Source organism: Hoplias malabaricus, chromosome 12 (genome assembly GCF_029633855.1).
Source record: "Hoplias malabaricus isolate fHopMal1 chromosome 12, fHopMal1.hap1, whole genome shotgun sequence".
Taxonomy (NCBI): Eukaryota; Metazoa; Chordata; class Actinopteri; order Characiformes; family Erythrinidae; genus Hoplias; species Hoplias malabaricus.
This window is the reverse complement of record NC_089811.1, coordinates 33,205,140-33,228,380: the sequence shown is the minus strand read 5'-3', so window position 1 is coordinate 33,228,380 and position 23,241 is coordinate 33,205,140. Positions and strand designations below refer to the sequence as shown.

Here is a 23,241-nt window from a genome sequence, read left to right as displayed (position 1 = left end):
AATCCACCTACCAACGTGTGTTTTTGGACAGTAGCACCCGGAGGAAACCCACGTGGATACAGGGAGAACACACACCAAACTCCTCACAGACAGTCACCCGGAGCGGGACTCAAACCCACAAGCTCCAAGTCCCTGGAGTACCAAGCCCCAATGTAAAAAAAAATAATAATAATAATAAATAAATAAAAAAGCCTCAGACCCTCAGGATTTCGGAATGTAAAAAAAAACAAAAAAACAGTATTGCGTTTCCCCCATTCGTAGATGTTACTTTTAAACTCCAACAAATGAAAGCACATTTCTTGCTGATTATGTCAAAGCATTAAAAATGCCTTGGTGACGTAAACATTTCAATGGCTAAAGAGTAACCTTCATTGTTTTGATCAAAACAATACTTGGAGAAACACTCATCTGGAACTGCAGTTGGTCAAGGGGATTATTGTACACAGAGCACATTAACTGGTTAGAGAGCTCTTCCTCATAGTGCAAGTCCACAACTGCAAAACTTTCTTTTTTTTCAAACCCCTGCTCGAGTGACTGTGAGGAGTTTGGTGTGTTCTCCCTGCTGTATCTGTACGGGATTCCTTCCACAGTCCAAAATTCATGTTAGTAGGTGGTTTGGTGGTTTAAAGTTTAAATAGTAGTAGTAATAATATAATATTTTAAAGATAGAATTCTATTTGTTTACAATGAGATTTTAGTTTTAGACCTTAATAATCAGAATATTACATAATCAATCAAAAGAATGTTTTTGATATGAGATATACCCTCAATATGCTAAAACATAGCATATACTTTTGTCACTTTAAACAGACATGCACACGTGTGCCTTTTTTATGTATACATGTAGTGTGTCTCTGCTATGGAATGTTTCTTTTTGTTAAGCCTTTTTTAGCGACACATTGTCATTAGTGTGGGGCAGGTAGATACCACAGGCTCAGATGACTCCTGTGGGAGGAGTGTGTGTGTGTGTGTGTGGAGTTACTCCTCTGGGCAGCACAGCTGAGTGTAGGAGGGGCCCTCTGTCTCCAGTCAGTGGGAGAATAGCTATGTCCAGTGTGTGAGTGAGTTGGAGAGACAGCTCTGAGTTGCTTTGCTGGAGGTAAAACCTGTTGGACATGCTGACTGCTCTGTCTGGCCTACAGTTTACATGTTCTCATATTTGTTGGCCTGTGGCTGGAGGATTTTGATTTTATTTTATTTTTTTTGTGGAATTAAAAAGCTAAAACCATGCAGAGCCGGGCGGTTAAAGGCCCGAAGATGGTGATTGAGTCTCCACAGCAGTTTAAAGCTCAACCTGTGTCTGAGCCAGAGCAGGGCAGCAACTCCGGGCAGACGGCGGTGAGTCCTATAGCGCACACAGTGCTCTGTTTAGAGAGAGGAGAGTTCTGCTCATCTGCAACAAGTGTCCAGTCTGATTTTGTTAAGGCAAAACAGCTGTGTGTGTATATTGGTTGATTAATTAATTTAATGAGTGATTAAATTATTTTATATATTTATTTATTGTAAATATGTTTGAAATTTTTTTTTATATATATTTCCCTTTAGTCTAGGTCACGCTCTGCTGTGTGGGTCAGTTTGTGAGGCTGTGGTGTTCTCAGTGTTAGGCCATAAATAAACATCTGCTTTTCTAACCACACCAGCTGTTCCTGGCTGTGACACCAGCACTAGAACGGGCTTTCTCCTTCATGTCTCTCTCACACACACACACCCATATGCGATTCCATATTGTTTGCACAGATGTACATTTTAATGCAAAGGTTAAGTTAATATATATTCAGATGTTGGCACATGATGTAAACAACTGCATTCATATTTTCCTGTTGGTGCAAGTAACAAAAAGTTATGAATTTCAATGCGAATGGAAATGTATGGCTTTCCTGATGTGCACAAAGTGTGTATGGGTATTTTACTGCTAAATATTATATTTTGATTGATACATCATTTACATCTTTTATTGTTGACCTACAGTCCTGTCGCAATTGATTACAGACCGTTACACATAGCATTTCTGAGACTCAACCTGCTAATTTCTTGAGAATAGAATGACCCTTTAGATTTGCCTCTGGTGAATCCATTGTGAGTCCTCTGTTGTTGAACTATATCACAGTAATGCAGGCTGATCTAATTAATTTAAACACAAAATACCATAATAACAAGATACAATGCACACACAAAAAATGGATACCTCCACCCTTATTGCTGCGAAGCATATAATGTTGATTTTTGTGCTTTATTTGAGTTTGAGATACACTTTAGTTCATAAAGTTCCATAGGTTGATTAAATTCTGTATTAACCACAGTTGTTTTTTTTTTTAATTTTATTTTAGTTGGGCCCTATGCTATAAATGATTTTTTTTTCTGTGGTCTGTAGTGATTAAAATATATTTGGTCAGTGGTAATGGGTGAGTCCTGCTCCAAAGCGTATGGGAATCATCAACACAGCACTAACAAGAGTGGGAGTGAAGTACACATTAATGCTTGCCCCCAGGAGAGAGTACCACACAGCAAACTGTACACATTCCACAGTCATGAGTGAATAATTGCTTAACCACAGTAAATTCATTTGATGTCACTGTAAATGCAACTGTCCAAACAGCTGATGTCTTTGAGGCTAAAGTAAGGACAGAGACTCCCCTCCAACGTCCATGTGTCCTTTTGTTTGGACAAGTACAGAGAATTGAATTACCTACAGCTGAAATCAGAGACTACAATACAGGTGGCCTTTTGTTATGGTTTGTGTTGGTTTTCCTTTATCAAGCAGTACATGTACTCAGAAATGTCGTGTGTACTGGTGAATATAAGTAAAGTTGCAGTGATTGCTGCCTTAAGCAGTTTGTTCACTGATGAGGTGTGGCGAAAAAATCCTCAAATGTCACCTCTCTGTCATATGATTTTTAATTGCTTCTCCATCTATAAAGTTTCTGTGAGCTCATGATTAACCTAGAACACACACACAAACACCTTTGTATAGTTAAGCCAAGTTTGCGCTGTTGTGTGATCTCGGCTGCAAAGATTTGTGTCTGCCCTGTTATCAGCCAAGCCCTTAATCACCAGTGTGTATTTGTGAGAACTATTGTTTGCATGTCAACCTTCCCTAAAAAATTAACATTGTGCTTACAGTTGAGGCATTGGTAGTTTACATTCATTGACCATTTCAACAAAATGTTTTTCAATATTTAATCCTAGAATGAGATTTCAGATATTATGATCAATTAAATTAGGTGTCATTATTGTGGAAAGGCATACATTGATGTTGGAAATGAGGGTAATGTGTTATTTCATGGACATACAATGATGTTGATTGATAAAAATTGACCAGATGTAGAAATTGGGCATTCCTGTTTGATGAATACAGAAACATAGCCCCAAAATTACAGCTCAGTAGGCTATATTTCAGGATAAGATGTCAGTGTGTTCATGGTACAGAGTATAGGATTGCAATATGACTGAACTAGTGCTCTGATGACCAAAAAACTGTGGTCATGTGTGTCATTCCAACAAACTACAGATATATACTAGTTTTTCTTACAAATTAACCCAAATAAAGCATTAAACATGCCTGCCTTGCTGTGTGACACATTTGGATAAGCACGTAGAAGCATATCAATATGTTTATGTGAATATAACTCATCTGTATATTATCATTAATTTATTGCCATATTCAGGTTTTTGAGATGGAGTAGGAGTTCTAATTTCAGAAGACTGTTTGTGTGTGTGTCTCTGTGTGTGTGTCGGTGACTGACTGTATATTAGCATTGATTCATAAACTTTTTCTGTTCCCATGGATACAACTCTGAGATCACTTAGCTAATATCAGCTCCAGATGTGAAGCTGACTGCTGTCTGATTGACCGGTGGGGGGAGATTTGTCTGCTCACTCATTCACTGTCACTCGGCTCTCGCGCTCACCAGAACTTTTTTTTGTGCCTTGTATCATTACCTCAGACCTCAGCTGTCTATACCTGTCTTACTCAATTATAATGTGGTTTTCTGATTCTCACTAGAGCAAACCACTCAGATCAGAAGTGCTCTTGCATCACTGACAAATGCACACTCCCATATAGTTTTGTCTGTTCAGGTCAATCAGGCCTATGTACCTAACAAATCAATTTACACCCTCCACCTCTGACTAAGTCATCGAGCCGTCTGATTTAATGTATATATTATCGTCTTTCTGTTTATTTGTCTGACGTTCACTTTCATTATTTCTATGTCTTTTTGTGAACCAACGCCCTTAGAAGTTAGTAATATTTTAGAGAAAATTATTACTATCGTTCATAAATCTTATAACGCTACTACTTCAGGAGAGATTGGGAAATAACCACAGTTCACAGCATTGTCACAGAGCTGTTTTCCAGTATTTCTTGCATACTGTATTGGCCTAAATGTTTGTCTACGTGTGTTTGCAGGTAAAGCCCCGTGTGATTGAGCCATTGGACTATGAAACTGTGCTGGTCCAGAGGAAGACTCAGATTCTCAGTGATGTTCTTCGAGACATGCTACAGTTTCCTCTGGAGGATTTCCAAGTGAGTATAACTGATGGTGAATCCTTGTTTTGTTATTACTCATACATTTCGCTTTAATGTAAACTCCCCTTTTCTTCCAGTAAAGCCATTATATTGAGGTCAGTGTAAGGAAATGAAGTCCTTGGATATTCCCAGGCAAATAAAGATTTACTGTCACTTCAAGCCCAACAGGTAGCCTTCAGGCAGTTCATTGTAGCTCTGTGCAGTATTATTCACCTCTGGGGTTAAGCTCATTGCTCAAAGACGTGGCTACAAGGTTAAGTGAAAGGGCAGGGGTGGGGCTTTCCACTACTTAGAGCTGTACTTGTTTCAGAGAAGGGTGCAGCACTAAGGAATTTCCTCTATGATACCCCCTCTTTGAGCCTTTTCCCTTTTAATCATGAGCTTTTCACTCCAGGATTTGTTAGGACTGCAATGATTACATGACAAAGCCAGGAAAATTGATTATGGGTAAACAAAGCGACATCATTTTCTTTTATTCCAACAGATTTAATCACACTACAGGGAGTGCTGGGGCGTTTGGGGTTCAGTTTGTTTTCTAGCATGCCACAGATGAAACCTTGCTTGTTTTGTTGAAGAAAATGTGAACAAAGTAATAGATCTATTAGATTATTAGTCAAATAATGCTCAGTAGATTAAAGGTTCATAAAAATTATTACTACTTTCAATCACTCCTCATTCACTTCATTATTGTAGTGATGATGTTGTCAAAGAGAAACCAAAACTACTATGGCAGTGGGATATCAGAATCAGAAATATTTTATTGATCCCAGGGGGAAATTGCAATTATTACAGTAGCAGCCAATTGTAAAAGAATAAACACTCTAATAAAAATTTAACACAAAAGGAATTTTACAATATGTACACATCTATAATAATAAATACGGATATACTGTATACAGCAGTATGAGTATTGCACATTTGAATTGTTAATAAATAATAATAATAAATAATTAAAAAAATTTGTTCTATTGTTATTACTGTACATGTGAAAGGTGTCGTGCTTTAAGTGTGGAGTTATAAAGTCTGGTAGCCACTGGTAGGAATGACCTCCTGTGGCGCTCTGTAGTGCATTTAGGACTGATCAGGGCCCAGGATTCAGACCACAGTCTGTGGGTCATTGCCTGGTCAGGAGGTCTGCCTCAGACAGCTATCCAAACACTCACCGAAAGCAGTGGATCACAATGGAAAGGATAATGACCTCTCTGGCCTGTTGTCACAAATTGGCCAACTCTAATTATAGTTTACAAATAAAATGTGAGTGACTTGATACAGCACATGCTGTAGCAAAGAGAAATTTTACATGGATGGGTTTTTTCTGTAGTGTATCGCTGTAATTGTATCGTTGTGTATTGTTGTTATGAATCAGGCTAAGATCACACTGGGACACAATTTTGTCCTGATAAAGAAAGATTTTGACAGACTTTTTTCCCAGGAGATTACAGCTGGATTTGAGCAGACTGTGAGATTGAGTAGCATATACACAACATATGCACTTGTAAATACACAAACACAATTCTCTGGTCATCTTGCCTCATGGAATTTCATTCCAAATTCCTGAACTTTGTTGACCACCCCCTTCCAGGAACTTGCTCTTCCATTTCTGTGCATGCAGACCCCTTTAGAAAAAAGTCAGAAAGAAAGATAACAGTCTCTAATGACTTTACCATCTCTATTCTTAATACTAGAGGGAGCTTTAAAGACGGTTTCTTTTTGTACTGTAGCTGATGGCTAATCTTGGCCTTGTTCTCCAGGAAACAGCTTGGCTGTATGACAGCAGCAGCAACTCCTTCCTGTGTGCAGTGCTTTAGAAACAATAGAAGCTTCACAGGCTTCAGGACATTGTGTTTAGGTCTTGGATGTCATGTCAGTTAAAGGGTGAAGACTATGACATAGAGAAGCTGTGTTTTGGATGGGTCGTGTTGCACAATGGCAGAGGCAGTGTGCATCTGTGAAGGTCAAACAGCTGTGTGGGAGCTGGTGACAGCCTTGACTATGACCATCTATCTCTCTCGTGTATTTCTTTCTTTCTCTCCCCCTTGCTCTCGGTCACCTCGTCAAGAAACATGATACCAGAGAAAAGCTGCAGTGTGATCAGAATGACAGGTGACCCTCACACTCTGAGGAGGAATGCATGCCCACAGGCACAGACAGAGCACTCCCTCACAAACTGCTGCATCTGTTTGCCTTGCCGGTAGTGGGGAACTGCAGCTGTGGGCATAGTGTAAACTGTAGCGTTATTAGTGCAATAGAACCTAACTGATGACATCAGTTATAATTATTTTACTGATACTCTCGATCAGATATTAAACTTGGTGGTATGGATCAGGTTTGATGGCACCAGAATGTTCAGAGTTGAATTCCAGATTGGATCAAAATTACTGGCACGGTTACAGCTTTAGGCAGCTGGTCTTCCTGGCTGTGGTGGACCTCAGCAAAAACGTAGGCCAAAGGCTGCAGGATTTCTCTGATCTCTCTGATGCTGCTAGCACTGCATAAATCAGGTACTGGCAGAATCACACTAGCTGATTGTTCTTTAGGCCCATGTCTCCCTTTTATACCCAGGTCCCCTTAAGACTGCAACAAATCCCCTTTATTCTCCTGAAAAGTTAATTTTGTTTGCTTGTAATCATCCTTATTTTGTTATTTATCCCTATATTTAGTCATAGGACAGCATGTGTGTATGTGGCTGTGGCTTTTTGTGTTTGATTACTTAATCTGTTTCCCTGCTGGACATTGTGGAAATGAGCCAGTGAGTACTCCAGTGGGCTAGTATTTCAAATCTCAGTAGGGTCATTGAAGGATGTTGATGTAACAGTATGGGTCCGCAGGTTTTCTGACCTTCCCCTGGCTTCTTGCACGCTGTCCTTGAGGTTTCACCCTATAGCATGTCCCTAAGCTGTGTGTTTGTTTTTTGAGGAAGAGTCATCTTCCTCAGATTTACACTGGAGCTGAACAGTAGACATAGCCCTAAACATAGTTCACATATGTCTATACATTTAGGTTTGCTAATAAAAAACAAGAAAAGTCTTAATGTCTCTTAATCTCTCTATAAATCACAAGTTTAGAAAACACGTGATGGAAATGTTTGCTAGTTAACACACCAGCACAGGGTCAAAGAGTCATTCACTCCTAGCTTTTTCCATCAAGGTGTGGTGGTTTTCAGGGTCCAAATGCAGTTGCAATACAGTAATTTTCTAATACTTTGTGACTCCATTTCTGGAACCACTCACTCCATCTCCTGTTCATTCTCATTTTACACCTTATAGCCCTGTTTCCCCCTTAGGAAGTCAAGTCTGCATAGAGGAAGTTGGGGAACAGTGGCAGGGTATTGTGTGCAACGCTAAAGGAACCTGTGGAATGCCACATGAAAACCTTTTGCATTCATTATTGGAGGCACTGTCGCTGTATCGCTGATTGTAGATTGGCCTATGTCCACCCTGACCAGCCTCTGAGGAGCCTGCTTGAACTTTGCCTGTGGTCATACTCTTCCAGAGATATAACATTTTTGTCAGTGAAGCCAGTTAGCATGTATGGGCTTGATGCCTTGTTTAGAAAAGCAGATGTGTTTGTGTGACCAGTATGGAATAAAGGGAATAATATGTCAGTTCTCCAGTGAAGACTCTTGGCTCAGGATTATTTTCCATAAACTGGGGTTCCTGGTTTTAAAAGTCCTGGTACCTGATGGCACTCAGAGCCCTGGAATAATCAAAAGTGTTGACAGTGGAGCTTCTCTTTCCTGTGGGTTTTCTGCTCTAAGATGTGAGTCAGGAAGGGGATTTTTACTCTGGCATTGTTTGGCTAAGTTTATCCTGTGTGGTTTGTTTATCTGTCAGTGAAGTGGTTGACCGGTAAGGAGTTGGCTGTGTTTGCTGCAAGAATTCTAAAGTTTCTTCATGCACACACACACACACGCCCATTTCCAATGTTTCATGTAAAGGAAACTTCCTGTAGGGGAATAATTGGAACTAGTTCTTTATTACTTGCCACATTCTAAGATCTTTATGTTCAGAAGAACAAAATAAATCTTTTAAAAGAAAGAGGAAATAAATTATAATCAGCTGTGGCCTCAAATCATTAAAAAAGAAAAGTCAAATTAATTAGACGAGTAATATTCTTCATCACTTCAGAGAACTCTCATCTGTTTCATTTGGTATCACATTAATTGTGGTGGTATGCTGAGTTTAGGTGTAATGTTTCCCCTGATTAGTCAAATTTTCTAACCAATTTAAAAGTGTATATTAATACATATTTAAAATGTCCAAAACAACGATTTTCAGGTTCTACATGCAAGTGTTTGTTTATCGTATGTAAAGTTGCAATTTTGAAGATAAATATTTATCATTGGATAGTGACAATATATAACATTCCTTCATTTTAAACCATTGGAATTTTTGACGTGACATAATATCCCTTTTTTTTTTTTTTTTTTTTGTAGCTATACAGAAATAATATTTCTATAAAAATATGTATACAAGTGCAGTCTCACACCATTGTTTTTGTGTATGAATGAGATTTGCTGTTAACGGAGAAGGAAATGTTGACCTGTCACTCATGGTCTGAGTGTATATATAGGTCACAGAAATGGCTATTCTTCATTGTTGAACTATGCCGTTGATTATGGTTGGATTTTGCCTTCTTGTGCTGAGCCCAGACAATGAAGTATCTACTGAATTGCTGCCTGAACTTTTGACCACAGGCAGGCCTGGGAGAGTGGTCATTAGACAGGAATAATATAAAAAAAAATTTTTGGGGCAATCTGAAACAGCTTTATTGTAGGTGTCAATTTACTCAGGGCGGTGTACGGTGGTGCAGCAGGTAGTGTCTCAGTCACACAGCTCCAGGGACCTGGAGTTTGTGGGTTCGAGTCTCGCTCTGGGTGACTGTCTGTTAGGAGTGTGGTGTGTTCTCCCTGTGTCTGCATGGGTTTTCTTCGGGTGACTGTCTGTGAGGAGTGTGGTGTGTTCTCCCTGTGTCTGTGTGGGTTTCCTCCTGGTGCTCCGGTTTCCTCCCACAGTCCAAAAACACACATTGGTAGGTGGATTGGTGACTCAAAAGTGTCCGTAGGTATGTGTGTGAGTGAATGTGTGAGTGTGTGTAGTCCTGTGAAGGACTGGCGCCCCCTCCAGGGTGTATTCCCGCCTTGCACCCAATTGATTCCAGGTAGGCTCTGGACCCACCGCGACCCTGAACTGGAAAAACGCTTAAAGATAATGAATGAAGTTACTCTTTTAACTAATGCTTTATCTTTTGTGCTGAAACAAGATAACTTGATTGAACTGGGCAAACAAATGACAGTTAAATATTTCTCATGTTATCCATTATTATACCATAAAGGAATGTAGGAATATTGCTTTTGGAATGTTCTTTGTTAAGTCAGTGATTAGGTTTGTGATTGAGGGGTGTTTTTTTTTTTTTTTTTTTTTTCTTCAGTAAGCATTACATCTCTGGAAGTCATTTGTATGTGAGGTAGGTCTCTAGAGATGGTCTCTTCATGCTGTTCTGGCAGGGCGCAATTAATACCTTTTTTATTTTTTCTCTCATGCAGACATGTACACTGCGTCGGATGATCCGCACTGTGTTCCCCTCAGTTCCAGAGAAGGCTCAGAGAGAGGCACACAGTCTATTTGTGCAGGAGGTAAGAAGGCAACAGAGAAGATTCTACTTTGACTATATGACCTCCATTATATTCAGAGTGGCGTAAAATTGGTTAGGATATGAGCTTTGCCAAGGTTCATGTTCTAGGAAATGGGCAGCTGGTTTGAGGCTGAAAATGTAAATTAAAAAATAAATAAATAAATAAATAAAATGATTGCTGCATGTTGTGGGCTAAACACTTTTGTAGAGGATTCTATTGTTTACAGATGGAACTTTTGCCAAATGTAAAACTTGGAACACTCACGTGTATGCAGTCATTATGCTGTTACAAAGCCCAGTATTAAATAAAGAGGGAAAGGGGAAAAGTTCACTTCAACAGGCAGAACTCAAAATGCAGTGACCTAACCATGTCACAATGCTAATCTTCTGCTCGTATATCAGTATTCACAGCTTTTCTTGTATCACCAGCATAAAATTTCTATGCCCTGGCTCCGTTTTAATCCTTGAAAATCCCAACATGAGATTGAGAATCAGCTGTAGAACATCCTGGTTTAAAATAAGCCCACTTCTTTCATCCTTCTCTCTCTGCCCCAGCAATCAGATTGGACCAAGAGCAAAGGATTCTGCATGAACAAATCCCTTTTAAAGATTTTTTTTCCCTCCCATTTTACTTATTCCACTAGGGCAATTTTAAAGGTTGTGGCTTAAAATAGCAGGGGTCATTTTTCTGTTGTCCTAGAACAGAAGGCCTCTAACATTAATGTATTATGATTCTTTTCATAGTGTATCAAGACGTACAAATCTGACTGGCATGTTGTCAACTACAAGTATGAAGATTATTCTGGTGACTTCCGTCAGCTCCCCAAGTAAGACACATTAGCTTCATTTTACTGTTGGATTAGTCGCCATAGCTGCTACTTGAAGCATATCTCAAGTAACATATACCTCAACAAGTTGCAACATGTTAAATGACTAGGTATAGCCATGGAATTAAGTTAGCAGCACAGGAACGTTGATTGTATGTATGTGCATGTGTGTAATGAATGTATTGTACTTTTTCATAGTAGCATTGAAGCCAGTGGAACAGTTTATCTGTTCCTGTAGAAACAGATAACACTTTTTTTTTTTTTTTTTTTTTTAATTGTGGCTGTTTTATTTATTTCAGTGAAGCTTTATTGATATCTTAATTGCTGTTTCAGTGGTAGCTCTGAAAAAAAACGTGTGATATTTCATCTGTTTAATTTTGCTTCTCAAATCCAACAAATTTCACAAAAATAAAAAAACTATTAAATGATAAACATATTTAATATATTCACAAATACCTCTGGAAAATGAATATGTGATTGCATATAAATAATGAATGAAGGGTTGTCTCTGACTTGCACAGGTACTGTAGTTGATAGCACCCATAAATGTCTGGGGGGGGGGGGAATCAATAAGGAACTATGGTGAGAGGCAAATCAGATTTCTGAATTCAATAGCAGAGCAAGCAGCCATGCCTTACCTTCTGGTAGAGTGACATTTACAAATCCGAATAGTCATACTTGATCAGATATTGAGAGAATGTTTCATGAGCGTTCTTTATAGTGCATTGTAATCTTTGTCCATCTGTATTTGGTGTTTTAACAGTAAAGTGGCCAGACCCGATAAGCTGGCAGTTCATGTGTTTGAAGTGGATGAAGATGTGGATAAAGATGAGGTGAGTGGATCAGACCACAAGAAGAGTTGTGTTTGAGATGAGTGTACCTTACAGCAGTATAAAGTATGGTTCTGTTATTTACATCACTTTTAAACTATAGTCGAGTCCAGATTTCACTGGCTGTTTTTTCCTCCTTTGTTCCAGTAAGTGAAAGTTTGGAAAGAAACAATGGGTCATATTCAAGCCAAGATTTAGAATGACTTAAACTGAGAGATCTTGCACTGGTAACAGTTTTCTTGCCTTCACTGATAGTGAAACTTAAGACACATCTGCATAAAGCTATCTCTATGCTGTCCAGCAGAACCTGACCCTCAAACGACCTAGCCCTCCTCAACAGATACACTAGAGAAATCTCCCACACTGAGTTTGACCACCAGATCGAGTGAATAGTACAGCAGCTTTAGCCTGGCCGGAGTCAGGGAGAAGTATCTAATGTCCAGCCATGACGGCTCCTACTACCCTGGCCTTCCAAGAACTCTCCTGCTCTCAGAACCCAGAACACACAATGTATCCTGTTTCACTAAACTCCAGTAAACGACTGATTTGGCCTGGCCTTTTAGTTTGGGGTTTTTTGGCTGTTTTATATCAGGCAGCAGGTTTTAATCATTGCTTTATATGAAAATAGACACATTTTAATATGAGGTATGAACTGGAATTACTTTCTTCAGGGCGCTTATTCCTGGCACATAGTTTAAGTGACTTAATTGGGCGTCCTATGGCAGTTGTGTAGAAATGCATCCAATGGTTAGACTTCATCCTGCTGCTCTTAAGCACTGGCTCTGACTTAGGGTCTGCTCAAGTCATTAGTCTGATTTTGAGGTTGGCTGATTTTGTGTCATATAATGAGTGTCTGAACAGTTATAAAAGGAGAGTATGCTGCCATTTATGTAAAGATTCACAGGCTAATTTCACACCCAGTAATAACTTTGAGCCTACCATGTGACTTTTGAGGCTTTTATATTTTGTCAGGTCACTTCAGAAATTCACATATTGCAGATTTAACTTTGCAGCCAACTGAAGGCTGACATAGTGTTAAAGCCTGTCACTTCAACCAGCAGCAGTACTTCAGAAGATGCCGCCTAGGCTTCATAGCCAATCATATTTTGCATCAAGATGAAAGGAAAGTCTCCTTTTTTTTCTGTGGTTGAACTTTCCTTACTATAGATGTCCTATATTCAGTTTGCACCAATTATGACTCTGATTAAAATAATAATTTCAGCAAAAATGACCTCTGAAGTTGAACTCTTACAACTAAAGCTATAGTGACTGTTTATACTATTATTTCTTGGAGACAGCTCCTGCGAGGTTTTGGGTGCAGAAGGAGTGTGGTCATAATTTGGCAGATAATTACGAGTCAGAATATACGACATGACATGAGTGTGCGCATAAGTGCATGTGATCTTTGGATGCATATCTGTAGATTTCCAGTTTCTCTTCAGATTAAAGAGTGTATGCTTTAAATATTGTATTTATTATATAATTATATAATATGGAAGTTTTCCTCCAGAGCCTTGTGGAGTATTACTAATTTTGTGCTTTCCTATTACTCAAGGGGGGCTTTAAAAGTGTCTGAAAATGTTTGCAACAAAAGTTAGAGATTATGCCCTTTATGTGACTAATAAAGAAGAGTCAGGAAGGGAATTTTGGATGTGGTTTTTAATAAGAGGGATTTTAATCAGTAAAGCTAACTCCCTTTCAGTGTCACAATAAAAAAGGAGCCTGTCCTTTTCCCAGAAATATACAAATGTCTAATTGTCTTTTTTACCTGACAACACTTGGGTGGCTTATAAGTCCATGTTTGGGGGGGGTACATCTTCCACATCTCATCATGCTAACTCCTTAAGCTTAGAAGGCTTGTAGATAAGACTGATGTTTTGGCAGAGAGTATTATAGTGGCTTGATGGTTAGCACGTTCGCCTCCCAGTGCTGGGATCTTGGGTTCAAGTCCCATCTGGGTGGAGTTTCCATGTTCTCCCCGTGTCTGTGTGGGTTTCCTCCGGTGTCTCTGGTTTCCTCCCACAGTCCAAAAACATGGAGGGTAGGTGAATTGGCTTCTGTAATAACTGTCCTGGTTTGTGAGTTAATGAGTGTGTATGTGTGTGAGTAAATGTGTGAGCCCAAATATGGATTGGCTCTATCCTTGGTGAAATCCTAGTGCCCGATGCAGTCCTGGTTGAGAGTACGCTGTGCGCGTTGGCTGCCGCTTCTGACCTGTGTGTGTGTGTGGATTGAGGGTTTTGAGCGTTCTGAGCAGTGTAGAATGTAAAGCGTCCTTGGGTATCTAGAAAGGAGCTATATAAGTGTAACAGTAACTAACTAACTATAGAAACATTTTTTAATTGTACAATAGAGAGCCTTGTAACTGTCATTGTAGCATTCACAAGCATTCTTTTGAATGCATTTATTTAACAGTTACTCATGTTCTATAAAATGATTTTATTAACTATTTTATCAACAAATGCTCAACCCCCTAGTTATCTCAGTCCTGTGATGGGTCTAATCAGGATATATTCTGATGCTTTTCATTCTCTGCTGAATTTTCAAACTTTTGTTTATTCTTAAAACTGTAGATATAACCCTGCTGTTTGTCAGATGGCTCTCTCAGATGTGCCTTTGCATATCTAGCACAGTGGTTTGTTTACACGTATCTGGGTTTCTGGTTGTCTCAGTTTTTACTGGACAGGAGTCTTGATCTGGATTTTTGTTTCTCAATGACTCCCTGTTCTTTTACTGTTTACTTTAGCAGCAGGATCAAACCGAGGATAACTGGACCCACATCACAAAACTCCTTTTCTTTTTCTTACCCATTTGTGTATGTGCAGGACACAGCTTCCTTGGGCTCACAGAAGGGAGGAATCAGCAAGCAAGGCTGGCTATACAAAGGAAACATGAACAGTGCCATCAGTGTCACTATGAGGGTGAGGCTTTATCAAAAGTTACAATGAAACAGCCAGGGTCACACTTCATGTCAATTATTTGCAGGGTTTTATTAACTCTTTGTGCAGTTACAGATATCCCTTCCATAAAATGGATTATACAGAAATATATTTTTGGAAATTCTAACCTCACTGATGTACTTTTTAGCAGCAACATACCTTTGTGTCTTTTCCAGTCTTTCAAGCGAAGATATTTCCACCTGACACAGTTAGGAGATGGCTCCTATAACCTCAATTTCTACAAGGATGAGAAGAGTTCCAAGGAGCCCAAAGGAACCATCTTCCTGGACTCCTGCATGGGTGTGGTTCAGGTAGTACATTCACAGGCACAGATTAGTGTTTCGTGTGTGTGTGTGTATTTGTGCTTTGTCTCAGATAGATCTGACTCTCAGCTACTTTGCCTACATATGCAGTTCCTTCATAACGTCTATCTGTCTGTTTAATTAGGCTGATTGTTAACCTAGTGGTCAGCCAGACTGGCTTTGAACAAAGACGTTTGATGAAAGTTGATAACACCAACTGCCCACAGCCTTTAAACAATACTTTCAACAGCAGAATAAAATCAACAAACCAAGAAATGCACCAACAGAATGATATACATATGGAAACATATAGGAAAAATAATTAGCATGTCTCTGGAGTTCTAAATATACAAAGCACTGACCATCCTCCCTTGTGCTGGATTTTAATGAAGGAGTGTCCTGGTTTTGTACTGTATTTTCTGAAGCACTCCCCAGCTCTAACTTGAAGATTGATTAGCTAACAGCTATAGTCAGGGCCGGCCTGTGGGAGGTTATACTTCTCTGGATTTAACTCCCTCGCTCAGGAATGTTTTTCAGAATAACAAACATTTTGAAAAAGCTTTTGCCAGTTCACTGAAGGACAACAGCCTGGTGAAAAAGACCTTTCTACATGAAGGTGAAGACGCACATAGTTCTTTTCCTCCACATGGTTCCATAGTCGGCTCTAAGTTTACACTGTTGAGATCAAACCACTACATAAATAAGCTTTTTCTTCTGCTGAATAATCTACAGCAGGGTTATAAAACCCTGACTCTGTGGAGATATATTGTGTATGGTTACTAAATGTACTAGATAATATGCAGAAGCACAAAAAAAGTTAAGATGTACCCCGTTTATAGTTAAACTGCAGTTTTGCTCCCATCCAAAAATAACTTTTTATCAACTAAAGTACGTTTGTTTCAGGTTTTATATGTGAAAATGAATGCAAAAAGCTTCAATTACTTAGTACTTTTGCAAAACTAAATCCCAATTAATTGTAATTAAATGGATCCAAGTCAAGTGCTTGAGTGCTATATATATATATATATATATATATATATATATATATATATATATATTATGCTCTTAGTTCAATTGAAAAAGGCTGAATTAAAATGGCAGAATTAATGTTTTCTTAAGCGTTATACCTTTTAACTGTGTTTAGATACATTTGTTTAAGACTCCTCAATCACTGTTAATGGCATGGCATTGCTTTTACCTGTTTTCCACTGTATTGCTCTTTCTCTTCACACAGCATGTTACACCCTAACAATAAACTAATCACTGAATGTAAAGTTGGAACGTTGTATTTAAGCAGATGCTATGCGTCTGTACTATAAGTAGACGTAGAATCATATTTTATTTCTATTTCCGTTTATTCAGATAGAGTGATAAGTTGTGGTTATGACCCTGTGTGTGTGTCTGTGTCTGTGTGTGTTGGTGTTGGATTCTGAAGCAGAGCACATTGTTTTTAGCTGTTTTATTCTCAGTGAGAGTCTTGTGTGCACATTGTAAATTTCACCCAGAAATATTCACTTCAGGATAAAAATCCCACCGCAAACATTTCTCTTTGTCCATTTTGGAAAAGTCTACTTGTAATCATACATACCTGATGTTACACTCAGTACCAAACAATGTTCAAAATGTTCACCGTCTAATGAAGGATTCATAACCACAGAAAATTAAATTTGAGGTTGCATATAAATATTTTTACATTTTTAAATGTGCTTTTCACTCCCCAGTAAATGCAGCTCATATATAGATACTAAACTGCAAATGCAGCTTGTTTTAAAGTAATTGTTTTATGATGTCATATATTAGCTTACTCAGCCTGTTGCAGTTTAGCCACTGTCCATTCGCTGTAAAGTTATAAGGAGTCAGTCAGATGCCACATAGTACATGTATCAGTCCTGAAGTCACAGTAACAAAATTAATGTAATATATGGTACATATAAAATAAAGTTACCGTTTTCAAAGTTTGTGATTTTTAAGGCAGTATGATGCTGTGTAATTTAAGTAAAAGGAAATGTTCTTTACTCCTTGTCTCTCTTACCCCGTTTTGTTTTTTTGTACAGAATAATAAGGTGCGTCGGTTTGCGTTTGAGCTGAAGATGCAGGATAAGAGTGCTTATCTGCTTGCTGCAGATTCTGAGAGTGAGATGGAGGAATGGATCAACACACTGAACAAAATCCTGCACAGCAGTTTTGAACTTGCCATGCAGGAGAAGAGGAATGGCGAGCTACACGAAGGTGGGTGGGGGGGTGTCGCTGTTGGTGTGTGTGTGTGTGTGTGTGTGTGTGTGTGTGTGTGTTGGGTTGTGTCCAACTCCCCTATTAACTGGATATGTGCCATGTTAAGTAGGGTTCTTTCCATGCTTTACAGATGATGAACTGGGAAAGGCTGACAACTCTTCTGGAAGTATGGACAGCTTTCATGTAGGTCTTCTTTGCAAACATTTCACTGATTAATTGTTTCTTGCACTGAGAAATTGATGTATATGTACTTATAATATTCTATGTGCTACTCTCATGCTGATTTTTCCTAATCAAATAAATGTGCTTCTCGACAGAGTGCCCGGGAAATCGAATCTAAAATGAGGAATGAAACTCGATTAAAACTTTTCACACTGGACCCAGACACACAGGTATAAAACTAAAGATAATTGAATAATACAGGATTGTTTTAGATACTGATTTACAAATCTTTACTCATGTCAGTTATTCAATTTCACACAGCTTTACATCTGCCCTGTTTAATCTTTCTTAAACTAATGTTATAAATGAGGTTAAAAAGTGTAGGTTTACTAGCAACATGGTTAAAATGTCCATTCAAAGAAATACTTCTAATTAATGAAAATAAACAGTCGATCTGTCAATCAATGTGTAGGTAGGTAAGTAGGTATGTGCCATCACTGATTAGTCATTCAATACTGTAATAGGATACAAAAAAAGTGAAATTCAAACATGATGGTATAGGGTTAGAACACTTTGCCTTCTTAAGTAAAGATCTCCCCCATCTGTGTTCAAATGCAGAAGTTGGACTTCTCTGGGATTGAGCCTGAAGTCAAACAGTTTGAGGAGAAATTTGGAAAACGCATTCTTGTGAAATGCAATGACCTGTCGTTCAACCTGCAGAGCTGTGTGGCAGAGAATGAAGAGGGACCAACCACTAATGTATTCTAAATTTCTCATACAAATTATAAATAGCAAATAATGCTCTGGGTGTCTGTGTACGATTAATACACACTCTTTTTTTTTTTTTTTTGTGTGTGTGTGAGGCAGGTGGAGCCCTTTTTTGTCACACTGTCTCTGTTCGATATTCAGAATAGTCGGAAGATCTCTGCTGATTTTCATGTAGATCTGAACCATCCCTCAGTCAGAGCAATGGTGCCAGGTTCAGGAGCTCAGATCATTAACGGAGCCTCAGAGACAACCCAACACACCACCAGCGGGCTGCCAGAGAGTGCCCTACAATATCCACGACAGGTACAGAGCTGTCACTCCCAAACACACATGCATATTATACCTTCTTTCTCCAGCATTCATTTTTAACAGCTCAAATAAAATAATTGTATGCACAAAATAGGAACGCTTGTAAAAGAGGCCATATCCTAGTGCGTTAATATTTGGCAGAACTATATTTTGCTGGTTTAATAGCTTAAAGTATGTATACAGTGAACAAGCTTTGCCATAGTCTGGGTTTTCAATGTAAAAAGGTAGAACATTTTAAATGGCAATACTGTTTCAAGACGTTTTTTTTCTGATCTAATTCTATGAATAAAAAGAGAATTCTAGTGCAGACCCTCTAAAGAGTGGTCTGACTCCTTGGTTTAATTCATTTGTTATCTGTAATGAAAACCTTATTAGTTTTCACTAAATATGGTGTGTGTGTAGGGTGTGTTCTCTGTGATGTGTCCACACCCTGATATCTTTCTGGTGGCTCGGATTGAGAAGATTCTGCAGGGAGGAATAACTCATTGTGCCGAACCATACATGAAAAACTCTGACTCCACCAAGGTACACCAAGGGGGGCGGAGTGGGGTGGGGCATGTCACAGTCTGGGGCATTGTGTATAATGCAATAAAAGCAAGAATTTTTGATTTGTTAATTCCCTTGAAGATTTATTTTACCCTCAAAATAGGTTTCCAGTGTTTTCACTGAACAACTTGATGATGTTTTTGTGTGTGTGTGTGTGTGTGTGTGTGTGTGTGTGTGTGTGTGTGTGTGTGTAAGTTTGGAAACAAAGGGGCATTTTGAACCATGTGTTACATAACATCTCTTTAATTAGGCAGCCCAGAAGGTGCTGAAGAATGCTAAATTGGCTTGTAGCAGACTGGGCCAATACAGGATGCCATTTGCCTGGGCAGCCAGGTAAGAAATGTCTACTGTACTGTTCATAATTCATAGTAATGTATGCCTGTTATTGTGCTTGCTGTACTTTTACTCTGGTATTTAAAGACTGGTACTCTCAGTCTTTAAAGGGGACTCAGGGTTCAAACTGCTTAAAGTCTATTCAGCTAAATAGAAAAGGCTAGTTTTCCTTGGAAATACAGACATTTTTTTACATTAAACTGCTTTTGTGAAATCAAAATCAGCAATGTAACAGAAGTTTGAGAAATTTTAATTGTGTTTCAATGGGTTTATAATGGATTAGAACATATTAAGCATGTTGTGGATTGTGTTTTTCTTTCCAGTGAGACATTTCACCTTCACAGGAAGGAGTTTTGTAAATGTGTTATCTGCTTCCTCCTAATGGAATAATGACATAATTCCCCAAAAGGAAACCTTTGTTCATTTTTCTCTCTCTTTCTCTTTCTCTCTCTTGCGCTCTCTCTCTCTCTCTCTCTCTCTCTCTCAGGCCTCTTTTTAAGGATGCATCTGGAACACTGGATAAGTCTGCACGTTTCTCTGCTATCTACAGGCAGGACAGTAACAAGCTCTCCAATGACGATATGTTCAAACTGCTAGCAGATTACAGAAAGTTAGTCTCACTCCTGCTCTTATGTTCCTCCTCGCTGTCCTTTTAGACACTAGTTGCAAGGACCTGATATTTAATAAACTACAGATGGACTGTTATACTCCTCAAATGGGAAATAACATTATCAGTGTTCTTAAACAAGGCATCAGTTTTCATCACTTTTTATAAATAGTGTGGATGTTTCCTCACTATTTGCTAGCTCTTCATGTTGTTTGCTAAAAACCACTCTAATGTGTTTACCAAGCCCTGGTGTCAGTAAATTGCTTAAAAAATATGACAGAGCAAAGTCATTGGGAATATTTAGACAATGGAATGAACACTAAACTTTGAAAATCATGCAAAAGATGAGCCTATGGATGGGTAATATTAACTTTTAATTTTTAACTTTTTGCTGTTGTGGATGTCTCCAAATATGAAACACAGCTAACTGCATTAACGAAAGTGCTGCAAAACTAAACAACTCAAGTTCTAAATACATTTCTGTGGTAATTTGTACAGTGACTATATAAACATACAGATAAGTCAAACGACAGCCACCTACAAACGGGAGTGTGTTTTTTGCCCTCAAATATACCATTCCACTTTAAAATATGCACAGCTTCTGAATGTAAGTAAACCATAGAGAACAGCGTTTCCCCAGAATCACAGACATCCCCTTTAATTGGTTTGCTATACTAAATAAAGAGTAAACAATACAGACATACTTACAAATATCAAACAGTAGTGCAGTAGGATCTTACATGTGTTCTCTCTGAATGTTGTCTCATGGGTCGCTGTTTCTTAAACCTTTTGAAAATCGAAGGAAAATCTGCAACGTATTTAGACTTTGCACTGGATTTTTAAAACTGAATTGTGCAGGCAATACATGGGTTTCTTCCAATGTATTAAAATGTAATGTGTGTTTGTGAATGTGTGCTAGAAATTACAGAGAACAAAGTCTCATGTTTTTGCTTTCAATATTGAAAAAGAATGCTTTTGTAAATATTACAAATATTTTTGTCATATTTTGACTACAGCTTATATAAATGTTTGTAACATTACTTCTCTTCTGTCAACCAATTCTGTAACACTTATATTTTGACTTTGTGCTAGTTCTGGATGGGGACAGGAATTGTTTGATTTTCATTCAGCCTTGATGCTAACAAAAAAAACCAGAACAAACTTGACACAGATCACATAGTACAGAATTTAGAGGTGTGCACATTGTGACCAATGTTAGCAATGCTTATACAAGCATGTTGAGAGTGCATGTTTGAGTGAAGTAACACAGGAGTTACACAGACAAAGCATCCACATAATACAACTAGCTCTTTTCTTACTGTCCATCTATCTCTTTATCACTTGTAATTTCTCTGACCCACTGCTCTCTGTCTCTCCTTTTCAGGCAGGAGAAGATGGCCAAGTTGCCTGTGATTCTGGGGAATCTGGATGTAACTATTGACAGTGTGGCTCCAGATCTCCCCAGTGAGTCAAACTCAGCTACCACACTTCCTGTTTGAATGGAATTTAATTCCTTTTTCTGCATAGGATGTTAATTCCTTGTTCATTTTTGTTTGTAGACTGTGTTACCTCCTCGTATCTACCAGTGCGTCAGTTTGAGATCAGTGATTGGAGTGGGGTGTTGTTTGAGGTTGAAGAATTTGTGCCATGTTTAGCTAAATGCTCTCAGCCCTTCACCACCTATAACAACCATCTATACGTCTATCCCCGTCACCTCAAGTATGACAGCCAGAAGACCTTTGCTAAGGTATCAGTAATGTATCTGACTATTTCAGTCTTTGTGATGGTCATTGTTCTCAAATACAGATACTGAAACATAGTGCTTTTTTTCTTTAAAAAATGTATTGTGTTGTAGCACCTATTAATACCATTCTAAAAACACGTTTCTTATTGCAGGCCAGAAACATTGCAGTATGTGTGGAGTTCAGAGACTCTGATGAGGAGGATGCTCTTCCTCTTAAGGTTAGAATTTACACTCTACCATATACATTCACTCTGTAGTACTATGCACATCTGCTTTTATTCGTATACAGCTGCGTTATACTTTATTAAACTGCTCTGTCCTATTTTATCACCTTGTAGTGTATATATGGTCGTCCAGGAGGACCTCTCTTTAGTAAGAATGCTTTTGCTGCGGTATTGCATCATCAGCAAAACCCTGAGTTTTATGATGAGGTAAGACATCCAGACTTGATAAAATGACATTCAAGGTATTAGCTTAAAAAGAAAATTTACATAAATGCCCCTTTCCTCAAATGTAGTAAAGCATGCAATATTTTTTTAGGGTTTGATGGTTGCTTGTTTAGTTTTGCACAATAGTTTCTACTTTATTCTCTACATATGAATGCAGCTCATATTTCATAAGGTTTTCTGTTCCTCTCAGCTTAAGATTGAGCTTCCGACTCAGCTGAATGAGAAGCATCATCTCCTGTTCACATTCTACCACGTCAGTTGTGACAGCAACAGTAAAGCAAGCACCAAGAAACGGGAGCAAGTGGAGACACAGGGTGTGCTAGAACAAAGACACATATACACACACACTAAGGGATATTAGCACACTGATTCACTCTGTTGTAATAGACCTGCTTAGAATTAGCAAGAATAGGTTAGTAGAACAATAAGCCCTTGCTGTGATTTGGGGTCAGGTTAGTTATATTAAATCAGGCAGAGTGGGCAAGGCACATCAATTTTTTCAGAACCGTTTTAGGATACACACTTTCCTGATCCATTAGACAATTTTATATATAATATTGATATTATAAAATTTTCTCTTATACATTAATATGCAAACATCTAAATATTCCTCATCATATTCAGGACCAAATTTTACAAATGACTGTGTAGTCTAAGATCATCCATTTATATCTGTTTACATTTACAGAAGACACTCTTATTACTGCAATTTAAAATTAGAATTGTGTTTGAGAGGTTGGCAACTGTAATGTTTGAAGTCTTGCCGAAGGACTCTTATTAGTATAGTGTGATGTACAAATCTTTCAGTGTCAGTGGCTACACCAACAATTTGCATCCAACACTTTTCTGTGTGCGTGTGTGCAGTTGGCTATGCATGGCTACCCTTACTGAGGGATGGCAGAGTGATCGTGAATGAGCAGCAGGTTCCTGTCACTGCAAACCTTCCTGCAGGCTACCTCAGCATCCAGGATGGCAACAGCAAAGTGGGTTCATACATTTTGATACATAATTACTAGTTAGAAACCTTAATC

General features: G+C 38.5%; 1 protein-coding gene across 2 annotated transcripts in view; it reads left to right on the top strand.

The window, feature by feature from the left end:
* zmp:0000001200 (dedicator of cytokinesis protein 9) overlaps positions 1–23,241 on the top strand; it is a 78,682-nt gene that overhangs the window by 31,013 nt on the left and 24,428 nt on the right. For both annotated transcript variants that reach the window (XM_066686201.1, XM_066686200.1), the window contains exons 2-21: positions 4,409–4,525; positions 10,074–10,163; positions 10,907–10,989; positions 11,753–11,822; positions 14,645–14,740; positions 14,935–15,069; positions 17,115–17,289; positions 17,423–17,475; positions 17,610–17,684; positions 18,073–18,213; positions 18,322–18,525; positions 18,934–19,056; positions 19,328–19,410; positions 19,898–20,020; positions 21,402–21,481; positions 21,577–21,764; positions 21,914–21,979; positions 22,100–22,192; positions 22,401–22,524; positions 23,075–23,193. In XM_066686201.1, the coding sequence (XP_066542298.1) occupies positions 4,409–4,525; positions 10,074–10,163; positions 10,907–10,989; positions 11,753–11,822; positions 14,645–14,740; positions 14,935–15,069; positions 17,115–17,289; positions 17,423–17,475; positions 17,610–17,684; positions 18,073–18,213; positions 18,322–18,525; positions 18,934–19,056; positions 19,328–19,410; positions 19,898–20,020; positions 21,402–21,481; positions 21,577–21,764; positions 21,914–21,979; positions 22,100–22,192; positions 22,401–22,524; positions 23,075–23,193 (2,238 nt within the window). The remainder of the gene's footprint in view (positions 1–4,408; positions 4,526–10,073; positions 10,164–10,906; positions 10,990–11,752; positions 11,823–14,644; positions 14,741–14,934; positions 15,070–17,114; positions 17,290–17,422; positions 17,476–17,609; positions 17,685–18,072; positions 18,214–18,321; positions 18,526–18,933; positions 19,057–19,327; positions 19,411–19,897; positions 20,021–21,401; positions 21,482–21,576; positions 21,765–21,913; positions 21,980–22,099; positions 22,193–22,400; positions 22,525–23,074; positions 23,194–23,241) is intronic.